The sequence below is a fragment of the Salvelinus sp. IW2-2015 genome, linkage group LG4q.1:29 (genome assembly GCF_002910315.2).
Source record: "Salvelinus sp. IW2-2015 linkage group LG4q.1:29, ASM291031v2, whole genome shotgun sequence".
Taxonomy (NCBI): domain Eukaryota; kingdom Metazoa; phylum Chordata; class Actinopteri; order Salmoniformes; family Salmonidae; genus Salvelinus; species Salvelinus sp. IW2-2015.
Window position 1 is genome coordinate 12,853,048 of NC_036842.1, and position 15,763 is coordinate 12,868,810.

General features: G+C 42.4%; 1 protein-coding gene across 11 annotated transcripts in view; it reads left to right on the top strand.

Moving 5' to 3' along the window:
- Positions 1-15,763, top strand: part of kdm2bb (lysine (K)-specific demethylase 2Bb) — a 56,436-nt gene that overhangs the window by 18,652 nt on the left and 22,021 nt on the right. For all 11 annotated transcript variants that reach the window (XM_070441647.1, XM_070441645.1, XM_023983783.2 and 8 more), the window contains 3 exons: positions 4,180-4,306; positions 4,611-5,032; positions 5,144-5,230. In XM_070441647.1, the coding sequence (XP_070297748.1) occupies positions 4,180-4,306; positions 4,611-5,032; positions 5,144-5,230 (636 nt within the window). The remainder of the gene's footprint in view (positions 1-4,179; positions 4,307-4,610; positions 5,033-5,143; positions 5,231-15,763) is intronic.

Sequence of the window (15,763 nt, forward strand, 5' to 3'; positions counted from 1 at the left end):
ATGATAGTAAAAAGCTTTGGAGCACCTTAAATTACATTTTGGGCAAAAAGGCAAACTCGGCTCCATCATTCATTGAATCAGATTGGTCATTAATCACAAAACCCACTGATATTGCCAACTACTTTTAATGATTTCTTTCATTGGCACGATTAGCAAACTTAGGCATGACATGCCAACAACAAAAGCTGACACTACACATCCAAGTATATCTGACCAAATTATGAAAGATGAGAATTGTAATTTTGTGTGTGTGTGTGGAAGAGGTGAAAAAATGATTGTTGTATATCAACAATGACAAGCCACTGGTGTCTGACAACTTGGATGGAAAACTACTGAGGATAATAGTGGACAATATTGCCACTCCTATTTGCTATATTTTCAATATAAGAATACTAAGTGTGTGCACCCAGGCCTGGAGGGAAGTAAAAGTCATTCCGCTACCTAATAATAGTAAAGCCCCCTTTACTAGCTCAAATAGCCGACCAATTAGCCTGTTGCCAACCCTTAGTAAACTTAGTAAACAGGTAACGAGTTCAAACAGGTGCAGTTAATACAGGTAATGAGTGGAGAACAGGAGGGCTTCTTAAAGAAAAACTAACAGGTCTGTGAGAGCTGGAATTCTTACTGGGTGGTAGGTGATCAAATACTTGTCATGCAATAAAATGCAAATTAATTACTTAAAAATCATACAATGTGATTTTCTGGATTTTTGTTTTAGATTCCGTCTCTCACAGTTGAAGTGTACCTATGATAAAAAATTACAGACCTCTACATGCTTTGTAAGTAGGAAAACCTGCAAAATCGGCAGTGTATCAAATACTTGTTCTCCCCACTGTATGTGGATGACTTATCACTATACACGTCAGCGACTGAAATGACTGCAACACTTAACGAAGAGCTGCAGTTAGTTTCAAAGTAGATGGCAAGGAATAAGTTAGTACTAAGTATTTCTAAAACTGAAAGCTTTGTATTTGGGACAAATCATTCACTAAACAACTAAATCATGTAGTAAATAATGTGGAAATTGAGCAAGTTGACTAAACTGCTTGGAGTAACTCTGGATTTGAACTGTCATGGTCAAAACATATTGATACAACAGTAGCTAAGATGGGGAGAAGACTGTCCATAATAAAGCGCTGCTCTACCTTAACAGCACTATCAACAAGGCAGGTCCTACAGGCCCTAGTTGTTGCAACTGGGCTGCTGTTCAGTTGTGTGGTCAGGTGCCACAAAAATGGACTTAGGAAAATTGCAATTGGCTCTGAACAGGGCAGGGCAGCTGGCCCTTGGATGTACACAGAAAGCTAACATTAATAATATGTATGTCAATCTTTCCTGGCTCAAAGTGGAGGAGAGATTGACTTCATCACTACATGTATTTATGAGAGGTATTGACATGTTGAATGCACCGAGTTGTCTGTCTGAACTACTGGCGCACAACTCGGACACCCATGCATACCCCACAAGAAATGCCACGAGGTCTCTTCACAGTCCCCAAGTCCAGAACAGTCTATGGGAGACGCACAGTACTACATATAGCCATGACGACATGGACGTCTATTCCACATCCAGTAACTGATGCAAGCAGTAAAATTAGATTTAAAAACATAAAAATACACCTTATGGAACAGCGGGCACTGTGAAGCGACACAAACACATGCACACCCACACACGATAACATACTCACTATACACACACGTACACATGGATTTTGTATTGTAGATATGTTGTAGTGGTGGAGTAGGGGCATGAGGGAACACAGTGTGTTGTGAAATCTGTCAATGTATTGTAATGTTTTAAAAATGTGTAACTGGATTTAATTTTGCTGGACCCCAGGAAGAGTAGCTGCTGCCTTGTCAGCAGATAATGGGGATCCATAATAAATAGAAATACAGGCCCTTCCTCAGCCAGACCTCCTTGGTTTTCACAGATCTGAACAGGATAGGTTTAAGTAATATGAAATAAGCTGTTGGGAAGCTAGGGATTTGAATGGAACTGTGCAGGAATGTGACACCGTAAGGCACACAAGTGCTGAAAGTGCAGTAATTTCCATTACCATCCAATTGAGAAGCAGACTGATGCTAATGGTGGTGCAGATGAGGATGAGGGCTTTGCCCCCCTGCTTTTATAAAAAATGCCATCCATATTCATGTGGAAATGGAGTCGGTGACAGGAGTGCATGTTGAATCAGAATACAGCTTTACAAAGGCTGAACTTAATCATGGCGCTTGTTTCATATTATCATCCAGAGATGGACTTCTAGGAAAAAGGGTCAAGCCTGTAGGCATATTTGTTTATCTCTTCTTTTCACACAAACTCCCAAGGGCTTCTTATGGTGATCAGATATTGTGTAAGATTGGTTTTGTGTGTATGCGTTTGTTTGTACTGTATGACCTATATAGAGGGATTTCTAGACAGATTTCACTCTTCTTATTCGGATATTCTTTACAATAATATGATCAGAGTAGTTATTGTAATGATATGGATGCAAGTCCTGCAGGCTTTGCGATTTATATGGATACTTGGCTAAATGTGGCTTTCTCAGAAATGATGGATAGATTGTAGGAAGAGTCAGCTTTGCAGGAAGTACCGTACTATTTTTGTTTCTGCTGGAAAAGAGGCATGAGCGTAACAACGGCGACAGTTTCATATGCTCCCCAGGGCTCGGCACGTTGTGCTCGCTCTATTTTTATACCTCAAGATAGAAATGTAGCTAAAGAAAGGAAAGGATCATCACTTTGACAAGTGTTGATCTGTGTGAAATTGTCTTTGGGAGATAAATATAGCTGTGTTTCTAAGAGGAGAGTGGGAATCAGATCATGCTGCTGTGTCTATGAGAGGGCAAGCTCTGCCTGGAGAAGTGAATGAATGGAAGAGCTTGGCCTTCAGAAGAGCCTCTGGTTTGCCAGTGTGTCTTACATTTGTGTCGCTTAACTTAAAGGTCCCGAACAGTCATTTTGAAAAGTACTTTTTCTCAAATGGCTAACTACTGGGAAGTTTGAAAAGCCTGGCTGAGTGGGCGGGGAGCTTATATTCGGGAGCTCGCCTTGACTGACCAGTCATTGAAACGAATATGTCAAAAGCAACTTGGATGCAGTGTCGCAGTAAAATCATCTCAAGCAAATTTGGTGATACACAAAGCAACTCAAACAACATTGAAATTGCATCAATTATATCACATATTTCATACATCTCTAGGTTAGTATGTATCTTGTGATGTGGTTCACAGCAGCACTGACGGATGTGTTGACTTGACAGCTGCGTCTGAGTTTTGGACCTCCCCCCATTTGTTCCATGCTGGCTGAAGACCTAGCTAGCCAGTAACTAGCTAATACCAGACACCGATGAAAGGGGAAACATATAAGTATTTTTGCCATAGATGAATAGGGTACACTTTTTTAAATTGTATTTGCTGACACCCTACAGTCACATTTTTGGCACCAGAAGAGTAGCTATATAAACTACACTACTCTGCAAACACTTCTTCTCCGATGTTGGTTACAAGACAGTACTTATTTAAATTAGGTAAGAGAATATCATGCTGTATTAAAATGAGAGTTACGGTGATGTCACATTGTCCCCTTTATAATGAATCCAAGTGGTTGACATGGGGGAGGGGACCAGTAACTTTATGATCAAACTTTCAATCTATGTACAAGCAAGTCAGTTTTCATACTTGGGTCATCAATTTGTAAGTCGCTCTGGATAAGAGCGTCTGCTAAATGACTTAAATGTAAATGTAATCATACTTTAATCTGGTTTCCTTAAAATATCATCCAATTTCTTGAAAAACATGTTTTTTACTGTTCATAACCTTTGTCTTTTATCCATGTTGTTTTTAAGTTGGATTTTTCAACTAGTTCTCATTTTCATAAAATTCCCAGCCACTGAAAATGTCACTATTGTCTAAATGTGTGTGTGTGTGTGTGTATATATATATATATATATATATATATTTTTGTTTTTGTTTTACAACACTTGACAGTCACAGTAGATCTACTGTCTGGGTATTAACAGAGTGAATGCATCACTAGACTCACAGTAAAGATGAGGTATCAACTCTTGTTAATCATAAAAACATGGTAGTAGATTAAACATGGGTAATGAAACCCCCGTTGTCTTTTTTTAAAAAGCTTTTTGTTCTCTCAGATTGTGAAAGTTTCTCCAAACTTGTTTCAGGTTAATTCCAAGTTCCGCTACCCATTCTACCATGAGATGTGCTGGTATGTCCTGGAGAGGTACGTGCACTGCCTGACCAAGCGCTCCCATCTCACTCCGGAGTTCCGCAGAGAGCCTCTGCTAATCGGTGAGTGAGCCCAGCTAATGCCGCTATTTAACCAATACCCAGAGTGTGTCTATGAATACTGGTTCTATCCTGAGAACTCTTATGGGGAGACTTGCCTTGCACTCTTGTTGTAATTACCACTCACAAGTGGGTAATGCTTTGGAAAGAGCCAATGATATAACTCATCTGTTTAATCAGTTAGTTTGCCTTCTCACATAAATGATAGCATGATGAAAGTGACTGAAATTATCATCTGACCGGAATGGTTACACATGGAGCATAGCAGATTGGTCCCCTCGTCTTCTCTCATCCTTGTCTTCCTCAGACTTGGAAACTAAGCTGAGCACAGAGAGCCCCTCCTCTGACTCCCGGAGTCAGGACATGGACGAGGAGGACTCCTGCGAGACGCAGCAGGGACGAGATGAACAGGGTGACAGGTCAGCATTTGATGATCCCTGCTCTCCTGATAACAGGAAGGGTAAATCCAGCGGCCTTCGACATCTCAAAGCTGCCTTGTCCAATGATTCTGAGGACAGCTGCATCCCCACCTCCACCCAGCCCCCAGAGTTCCCCAAAACCCCCTTTGGCTCGCCAGTCTCAGAGTCTCCGAGTAAATGGACTCATCTGACTGAGTTTGAACTGAAGGGCCTCAAGGCCCTTGTGGAGAAACTGGAAGCCCTCCCTGAAAATAAGAAGGGTGTTCCAGATGGCATCAAGGACCCCCAGGCCCTGCTGGAGGACATGAAGGTATGTGCCTCATCCAGCTTAGTTCTCATGTATTTTTTTGTCTTGTGTATATATCTGGATGAGCCATTACAAAACACAGGAACATACTTTACTCTTCTACCTGTTTCCCAGGTTGTCTTGAAGGAACATGAAGATGATGACCCCAAAATGGCTGCCACTGGAGTACCTGTGGTGTTCTGGCCTAAGAAGTCTGCCAAGGTGAGAATGCATGTTTGTTTTCTCAGAATTGTTATTCATTTTTCATCTGATATCCTGCCGATCCTCATTCTCTCTGTCTTGGACCAGTGAAGTAGGGAGCATGTCCTAGGGGAGAGTGGGGTAAGTTGAGCCACCATTGTTTATTGGAAACCATACAGAAAATTAACCATTTGACCAAATATTTAGAAAGAGGTCATCATTTCATGAAGTCTGTGAAGGAAGAAATCACCTGGGGAAAAGTAGTAACAAGTTAGGTCCAAATATTAGATTTTCACCAAGTCAAATTAATTTGTTAGAGGTTTCATGATGCTTCTATCTAAACCAAGGTAGATCATTTTTAATATTGTTCTATACATCAGTTGGGATCTCTCTAAGCTTCAATATGAGGTCCTAAACCTAGTATGAAAGTGCATCCTTTTTTTTAACCTCGGGTGTCGTTGAGCCAATGGCAAGTTGAAGTGTTTTCTTCTCAGGTGTAATGCAAGGCATTATCGCTGGGATATGAGGTAACAGCAAGGCCTAGCCTATGTTAAAGTACAAAGTGTTTGTTAGGTGTTAAGCGCTGTTAAAATATACTTACAATTATTAAAAGACAAGAAAGTTATTGTGATTGTATGGAATTATGTTTGGGATATATAAGATGGTTTTGAAAAGGTAGTGGAAATATTTAGTGATGCACCGATATTACATTTTTGCCCGATACCGATATCCGATATTTTCCTTGCCCCCCCCAAAAAACTAAACCGATATTTAACATTTTTGTGGCCTTTTAAGCATTCTAGTACAGTTAGAGTTAACACACACATGGACCGAGCGGTCTAAGGCACTGCATCTCAGTGCAAGAGGCTTCACTACAGACCCTGGTTCGAATCCAGGCTGTATCACATCCGGCCTTGATTGGTAGTCCCATAGGGCGGCGCACAATTAGCCAAGCGTCGTCCAAGTTTGGCCGGGGTAGGCCGTCATTGTAAGTAAGAATTTGTTCTTAACCCACTTACCTAGTTAAATATAGGTTACACACACACTAGCTATATATAGCTAGGTGTCATCATCTAAAATAACCCTAATTTATAAGACAGTTCTTATTTGATTAATAGTGGTCGGACCCATCTATGTGAAGCTAACCAGAATAAGGATTTGCCACAATAGTGGACTTTGCAGTTAGCCTTCAAAATAAAAGTATGTCATTAATAGTGATGTAAATGAATACAAATAGTACAATGCCATACTTTTATTTTGAAGGCTAACCGCAAGGTCCACTATTGTGGCAAATCCTTATTGTGGCTAGCTTCACATAGATAGGTCCGACCACCATTAATGTGAAGCTAGCCACAATAAGGATTTGCCACAATAGTTGACTTTGCGGTTAGCCTTCAAAATAAAAGTCAGTTCGAGCCTCACTAGCCAGATGACGCTATCTGGCTGCTTATAACGTTAGCTTTAGGCAACAGGGTTAAGTAGCTGGCTAGCTATTTATTTTCATGAACTGAAGTTCAATTTCAATAGGCAAACAAGTGGTAACCTAGCTAATACACTCACAAGGATTCCTAAATCATTGCTAAGAATAATGAAAATGACTGCAGTTTCTACTGGTCATTGTTTTCAGGCTGGTTGTATTGGTGCTAGCTAGGTACAAAGCTAAAGCTAGCTACCCCAGAAGTTGCGGTTGAAAAATTATGCTTTATTACCAACGCGGTATTGTAAACACATCATTCGTGGCTGGTGTTTGCTTGTTTGCAGACTTTTTTGTACAGCTTTGACAGTGCTTCTGTATCTATTTTGACACGCATAGACCCAAATAGCGTTCCATAGTATGTATGTATGTATGTATGTCGTGAAGCTAATAGCAGTGTAGCTATTACTGTGCAACTCCGGTAGGGCAACATCTGAAAAATAGCCCACTTGGTAGTGTGTACCGGTGCTCGACCAGTCGGCGAAAGCCAATATCACCCAAGAGAACGGTTGATTGTCAAGGGCAATGAATCCCATTATCTTGGCTTTAATCGATTTCGCCTTTGAGTTGTCTCGCTGAATTTTTTTTACTCTTTCAAATGACTACTCGACCTGACTGCTCGATTCACACAGCAGACATTGTGTGCTAGGTTAGGAATGCTGTGTTGCACGTGTAGCGCAAAATTTTACGTGGCGTCATTATGTCATGTCTTATATAGGTATGCACGTCAGCTTTGACATCGGGACCGATTTTGGCATTTTTAGCTAATATCGTCCAATTCCGATATGTTCACCGATATATCGTGTATCCCTAGTAATATTTCATTCAGTACAGAAATTTGAAAGTGGCAAATTACCCAGGGTAAGTTGTGCCAAGAGACCATTTTTTAGGACAAGCTATGTTTTCAAAACTAATGTTGACATGAATTCTGATTATTTCCAGGGATACACAACATCCGGAAACAGATGCAGATATCTTTGTTAGAAAGAATAGTATACTTCCATTGACGGAGTGATGCTGAATGTAAAATATGGCTCAACTTACCCCTCTCCCCTATTTCTGGTGCTTGTGTGTGTGTCACTCTTTCACTTCATTGTCTCCTTCCCTAGAGCAGAGGCTATACTTATTTCCATAATTTTGACTTAGTGGGCTGCAGGGTTGCCTATCGAGGAAGACAATGAGATTCTCTATTTGTTGCTCTTCATCTTCATGTCACAGCTGGGTCTCCTCATCAGTGTTTGTTGGATAATTAACACTGTTTTGAAGTGTTCTTGTTTACCAAGCAAGAGCTTTGCGCTAAATGATAAATGGTTTCCTTTCAGTCCGTCACTCGGTATAACTATGGGGAGTCAACTATTTTGTATTATTATTATTTTTTCATCTTTATTTAACTAGGCTAGTCAGCTAAGAACCAATTCTTATTTACAAACCCGGACGACGCTGGGACAATTTTGTGCCGCCATATGGGACAATCACGGCCGGATGTGATACAGCAAGGATTCGAACCAGGGACTGTAGTGACACCTCTTGCACTGAGATGCAGTGCCTTAGACGTGGCGCAGCGGTCTATCAATCCTGCTCACCTGAAGCAAACTGAAATCACGCCCAACGGGCCAATAGATGGCGCATCCATTTCCTTAATTCTTCGCTCTTCAGGTTGCCTGAAGGAAGAACGTGTCACGCAATTTGTAAACTTTTCAAGCACACGAAGGCTATGAGATTCGCTTCCGAATTAGGTGTCTGTTAGTGGGGAGAGAGTACTCGTCCCCCTAGATGTTGCAGGTTTTGGGCCTGGGGCCTTGGTATGGCTTTTGTGTTTGCTAAAAGCTAACTACTTTCTGCTCTGCTTGTGTAGCCAGTTCTTCTTTGCTTGAGTAAGATGGCCAGTGGTGAAAGGAAGTTCAAAAAGGCTAACTAGTTGGGTTTGAACCTCCGACCATGCTGTAGAGCACGTGGTTTCACAATGAAAATTAAAGATACTCATCACTGAACAATGATGTGACATCATTTAACTGAAGTTTTCTGACGGTTGCTTTTTTGCTTGTGTACCATTATTGCTGGCTAGACTACCCTAGACCTTACTTAGATCAAATCAAAATAAAATAAAATGTATTTATATAGCCCTTCGTACATCAGCTGATATCTCAAAGTGCTGTACAGAAACCCAGCCTAAAACCCCAAACAGCAAGCAATGCAGGTGTAGAAGCACGGTGGCTAGGAAAAACTCCCTAGAAAGGCCAAAACCTAGGAAGAAACCTAGAGAGGAACCAGGCTATGAGGGGTGGCCAGTCCTCTTCTGGCTGTGCCGGGTGGAGATTATAACAGAACATGGCCAAGATGTTCAAATGTTCATAAATGACCAGCATGGTCAAATAATAATAATCACAGTAGTTGTCGAGGATGCAGCACCTCAGGAGTAAATTTAGATGGCAGACGTGTTATGATTAGTCTGTCAGTATTTGTTCAGGCTTGTGATTGCATTGCAGATGGAAACTTATAGCGCCCAGTTCAGATGGGTTTATGCAGATAGAACTTCACAGATATACTGTATGAAGAACCATCTGAAGCTTTGTTATATGTAACTAACTCATTTGACAATGTCAACCTTGTAGTCCCAAGGTCACGATTTGTAGTTGAACAAGTCATTGCATGTGTAGATTATTATATATATTTTTTTACTTGAATTGAAAAAACTTTTCATGCTCTTAGGATGCATGACTTGGACTGTGTGTCCATAGTATGACGTGATTGTGTGTCCCATAGTATGTTATACAGAGTCACCGACTGAAAGGTAACGTACAGTTATGATTATAATTACTGTTCCCTGAAAGAGGGAACAAGGTATATAACATGTTTGGCCCCACGCCGTCAGGGGTTTTGGGCTCGCTGAAGAGCGGTACTGAATTGAGAAAATGGATGCAAGCCCCGGTATTATAGCCAGGAAGGCTTGATTCAGGTGAATAGGATCGGTCGTTGACTCTTCATGGTATGTTGTACCTTGTTCCCTCCTTTAGGGAACATTAGTTATATTCATAACTGTACATTATGGATGACCTAGGCGTACTGACCAGCTTGACAAAAAGTCTGATTTATCCTTTTGTAGCAGGTCCAAAAATGCTAAATTGTGTCACTGCATCTGTGCCTTTTGTAAAAAGAAATATATTTATGTAGTTCTGTCCTTGAGCTGTTCTGTATTATGTAATGTTTTGTGTGGACCCCAGGAAGAGTAGCTGCTGTGTTTGCAACAGCTAATGGGGATCCTAATAAAATACCAAACAACACATTTCCACTGCTGTGTTAAGACAGAATGGGGAAGGAATGGCAGCATAATAGAACATGGTCTGTGTGGAGCTCTTTGATCTTCTCTAACTTCCTGTATTGCATGTTAAGTTCCAAGCTACTGGAAATATAGTAGATGCCATAGCAGAGCCATCAAATCCAGATCCACCGATACAGCGGGCAGGGAGGAAAGCAACAGACTAGATCAATCACTCACAGAGCAGTGTGATTGAGACACAATAGCAGATCTCTGCATTGTGCTAGAATTTTGAGAATAGAAATCTGTGGTCTACTGCTCCTCCTGTCTGTCGGTCCCTTTAAATGCCAGCTGGTGGTTCTGTGTGAACCTTTGGTGATTAAATCCCATCTGTCTCTTTATTGGCTGGACTGGTCTGGTTTTCCTTCCCAGTGATCCTGCTCATGAATATCCCCCAATTGGTTTTGCATTCTCTCTCCTGACTGGAAGAAGTGGGGCTCCCTTGCACATATTCAAATACATTATCTGCATATGGTCTTCCAATTGGCTGCACTGTCTTCCTGTACTCCCTCCCAGACCTAGCTTTTCCCTACTCATGAGCTAGCCTGCTCTGTGGTGCGGTGCTGTGTGCCTTGCCTTTGCTGGTGATTGTGGAGCAGGAGGGAGGGCCGTGGGGTAGACAGCAGCAGTAGGAGGAGGAGGCTTTAGGCTGGGGCTGCCTTCAGCCATGTCAGTTTGCTGTGAGCTGGTCGGGGTATGAAAACCGGCCATGGCCATGTCGCTGAGCGCTGACGATGAGGATTACGACTCAGAGGCTGAGCAGGTTGGTTAGCGCACTGAACCCAACCCCTCGGGACAAAGCAAAGGAGAGGAATGTGTATGTGGCACGGTGAATTGAGCAGAGCTTTGGTCGATGTTGTGTGGAACTGGAGCCACCTAAAGAGATGCTATATCTCCTTTCTCTTGTTTCTTTTCTCCCCTGTACTTTTCATTGACGGGTTGTGTGTGTGTACCTGGTGCAGGAAGAAGGCACTGAGTGTTCAGACAGCAGTGTTAGTCCTCAGGGCAGCTACTGGTTGTTCCAGAACAGGGAAGAAAAACGAGATAAACAACAAGAATGTCGTGTGTGTGATCTGACAGAAAGATGCAGATTAGAGATGAATATTTAAATGGTTCGTATGAGCTTGTGTAAGCATGTATGAACAGGGAAGAGTAAATCAGATGCATTTGAATAGATTTACTGTGCCTGCGATTGTGTATGGTAATGAGAGAAAATTAAGTTCATGTGTATCGTATGAATTTGGTTTGGCACAGCCTGCAAATTGTGCATGTAAACAGTGAGGGAGATATTGTGTTTGTGTACAGGCTCTTCAGCCACACAGTCATATCCCTGACTGCATTCCACACCCCCTTCTAATTATACACAGACTGGGTTGTGATGTCATTGGATACAGTTGAATTCTTTTCCATCCTTCCACAGATGAGATGGCAGAAGATATCCCCCCCGTTATTGCTGTAGATATTAACACAACCAGTTTGTATGTGGTGTTCCTGTTTGACAGGGATGTGCAAGTTTGCAGATGTTCAATGTCAGATGAAAACATATCACCATTTCAAGGGTCTGGTTGCAAATGTTTTTACAGTGCTATGAGATATGGATAGATTGATCTGAGATAAATTACAAGAAGTTGTTCAGTCAGTCACTTGTGAATTCCTTGTCCTTTTTGAGTTTTTGTTGTATCAAGAGCAAGTTTCATAGGCTTGTAAATCCCCCAGAAGATTACAATACAAGTGTCAGTGTAGTCAATGTTTGGACAGCAGTTGGCAACAAGCCTTTTTGATCCCCGTTAACATGAATATTCATGAAGTAGCCTAAAATAAATATGGTGACGTGATAACGATTCATATTTTTCTGACCGTACCCCAGGCGATCACAGTGCCTCAGGTTCTGAGAGCTCTGCATCTATTATTCCTCGCTCGCTTTTCCTCTTGAGGTTTTCCAGCAGTATTCTATCTAAGATCCAGACGTCTGTTTGTACTGTATGACTGGGAGTGCGTGGGAATGGCCTATGCACATTGAGTAGGTCCTCCTGTGCTTAGCTGTAGTGCAGTAGATTATTATGCTGTGGCATCTGCTTCTACTCCTCTGCTGAACCTCAGCTTTGCTGAGCTAAGGAATAAGCCTGCTTAGTAACGCTCATCTTCATACCTTACATAATATACGTCTGTGGTCTGGGAATGCATTACATAGTTTACAGATAACAAACCTGTTGTCAAACTACTAGGCGTTAACGGCTTTGTTGCTGATGAGATGGAGAGGCTACACTTCGGATGTCATTGCATATCCTTGCAAGGAGATGGCATGCTCCCTATACAATCTCCATTGGAATATGATGAGGAACATCTGTCACTGAAAGTGATCCTAGCTTCCTGTGACCCTGATTATGGTAACTGAGACTCTCTTCCTCTATGTCGAGGGAGATTTAACCCCTTCTGTCACTGCTCTACAGGAATCTCATTGTGCGTTTCTCCCTTCAAGGGGTGTTGCATCCAGTCATGGTGGGAGACCAAGGTGATTATGGAGACAATGTGGAGGGCTGTCTGGAAAATCTTTTCTCATGTGAGGTCTGTGGTCCTTTGGCCTTCTGGCCTGAGGTATGATCTGACAGCGATAGAGCTACTCTTTTAAGGCAGGTTAACTTCAACATCACTAAATGATGTCAGGTAATCGGTTACATAAGGAAATCTAATGGATGATACGTCAGTGTCTTGTTGCTTGTGACGTACACTACATGACCAAAAGTATGTGGACACCTGCTCGTCGAACATCTCATTACAAAATCATGAGCATTAATAGGGAGTTGGTCCCACCACTTTGCTGCTATAACAGACTCCACTCTTCTGAGCTTTCTACTAGATGTTTGAACATTTATGCGGGGACTTACTTCCATTCAGCCACGAGCATTAGTGAGGTCGGGCACTGATGTTGGGCGATTAAACCCGGCTTGCAGTCTGCGTTCCAATTCACCCCAAAGGTGTTCGATGGGGTTGAGTTCAGGGCTCTTTGCAGGCCAGTCAAGTTCTTCCACACCGATCTTGACCTCGCTTTGTGCACGGGGGCATTGTCATTCTGAAACAGGAAAGGGATTTCCCCAAACTGTTGCCACAAAGTTGGAAGCACAGAATCATCTAAAATGTCATTGTATGCTGTAGAGTTAAGATTTCCCTTCACTGAAACTAAGGGGCCTAGCCCGAACCATGAAAAACAGCCCCAGACCATTATTCCTCTTCCACCAAACTTTACAGTTGGAACTGTACATTGGGGCAGGTAGTGTTCTCCTGGCATCGGCCAAACCCAGATGGTGAATCGTGATTCATCACTCCAGAGAACGTGTTTTTCCACTGCTCCAGACTCCAATGGCGGCGAGCTTTACACCACTCCAGCCGACGCTTGGCATGACACTTTGTGATCTTAGGCTTGTGTGCGACTGCTGAGCCATGGAAACCCATTTAATGAAGCTCCCGACGAACAGTTCTTGTGCTGATGTTTCTTCGAGAGGCAGTTTGGAACTTGGGAGTAAGTTTTGCAACCGAGGACAGACAATTTTTAGGTGCTTCAGCACTCAACAGTCCTGTTCTGTGAGCTTGTGTGGCCTACCACTTCGTGGCTGAGCTGTTGTTTCTTTGAGACATTTCCACCTCACAATAACAGTACTTACAGTTGACCGGGACAGCTATAGCAGGGCTGACAAACTGACTTGTTGGAAAGCTGGCATCGTATGATGGTGCCACGTTGAAAGTCACTGAGCTCTTCAGTCCATTCTACTGCCAATGTTTGTCTATGAAGATTGCATGTCAGCGTGCTTGATTTGTATACATCTGTCAGCAACAGGTGTGGCTGAAATAGAGGTGTCCACATACTTTTGTGTACATATGGTGTTTGCCAAGGAGGTGACCGGTGACACAGGACAGGTCATGGAGCACTGTGCTGTATATGTCCATGCTTTGTTTAGTTTTAGCAGTTCCTTGGATCAGTCAGACCCCCAGGCTATAGTCCTAACAGAGTCCCTCGGATTCCACCACCGATTTAGATTTCCCCCAATATCCAAAATAATCCTCTCTGGCTGTTTCCTGGCTCTCTGATCACCCCAGCCTGGACACTCTGCTTAGTGTTCACTTGTTTGAGGATAGGTCTAGAACAAGGCAAGGATCTATCCTCGGACCCTGCTGTTTATTTATGTGTGCTGATCAAATCGCTGATTGATTGTGTTTTCTCTGTGGTAGCTGGGTTGCTTACTGAACTGATTTCTTTGTGTATGACAGTAAAACATTCTTCTGATGACTATAACATTTGTTGGCACGTTCAATTCTTGCAAATTTTCTCGTAAAAAGTATATTTCAACACTGTCTGCTCAGGTAAATTTGCTGAACTGCTAAACTTGGACCCAATCAGAACTCCTGTACATACCCCTCGTGATGAAGGCAGCCGATGGCCTGCTTCTATGTAGGATGTAAACACATGCTCACGTGAAAACTGTGATAAAGAGGATCATCTAGCTAGCCCCCAAAGACTGAAGTAAGATACATGTCTGTTTTTGACTTTTGACCTGAATTCATTTTTCACTTTTTCAGCATCTCCTTTCAGGAAAGCAAACTTCCTTTCATTGAGGCACATGTTCAAGTCATTAGACACCCAGGGCTTGTCATTGGGAAATACTCTTAACAGTTTTTGTGTTAATGACGGTATACTCACAGAACTGGATGTGATGCTGTCTGTCAACTCATGGGGATCCCTGCACGAATCAAAGAAGACCTCCCAGTCTGTGACGTCAAAGCCGTCCTTGAGCTCCTCCCTGCCCCCTTCTGTCTATACCTGAATGGATTTCTCTACAGGTGTTTCGTGTTTCACCTGCTGCCTGTATCTCGGGTGCGCTGCACACTGCCTTCTTTGTGTCATCTACATTGCCATAACAATGTAGTTGAGCGAGTTAAACAGGTGACGTACTGTTGCAGACTGGGGAGCGTATTAAAATCCTCAAGCACAGTCAGGTCAGCCGATGGTGAAAGAGCAGCATTGAAACAGTCTGTGGTCCCGGCAACAGCTTCCTTATTGTTAAGTCCAGCCACATAGACCAGAGTAATGGTAACCTGTCCAAACTCGCGGGGTAGATAGAATGGCCTGAATGATACAACGAGAATCTCAGTCTCTGGTGAACAATTGTTCAATGACATTACACTGCTTGGACAAGCATTTCTCTACACTCGCATTAACATCTGCTAACCATGTGTATGTGCCCAATAAAATGTGGTTTGTATTATCTATAAAGATGCATAGCCCCCCGGGCTATTGATTTATGTGTTGTTTTGTCTCCATCTGTTCTAATAACATTGTATCCATCTATGTTCACATCAATATTGTCCTGCTTGAGCCACGTTTCTATAAAGCTGATTTTAGATAACTTCTCCTAAAGGATTTAGCCGCTAACTCATCCAGGTTATTATGTAGTGACTGCACGTTTGACAGGGTGATCACCGGGGAGCGGGTGATGGCTTCCCTACCTCCGTAGTCTGTTGCTAATACCACCTCTTGAGCCTCGCTGCTGCTGCTTCTTCTTTACTTTTTGACAAGGCAAGGCTGCTTTCGAGCTTTATCTCGGAAAGGGAGCAGGAACTCACAGGAATAAATGATGATGGTTGATTTACTGATTTACTCACTGACTGACTACAGTGGTTGCTCCACTAAAAGTTTTGTGATTATGCTGCTGGATTTAGAGGTAATTTGTTGTTTAGTACGGTACCCTGCGTCACCACTTCATTGCTCCAG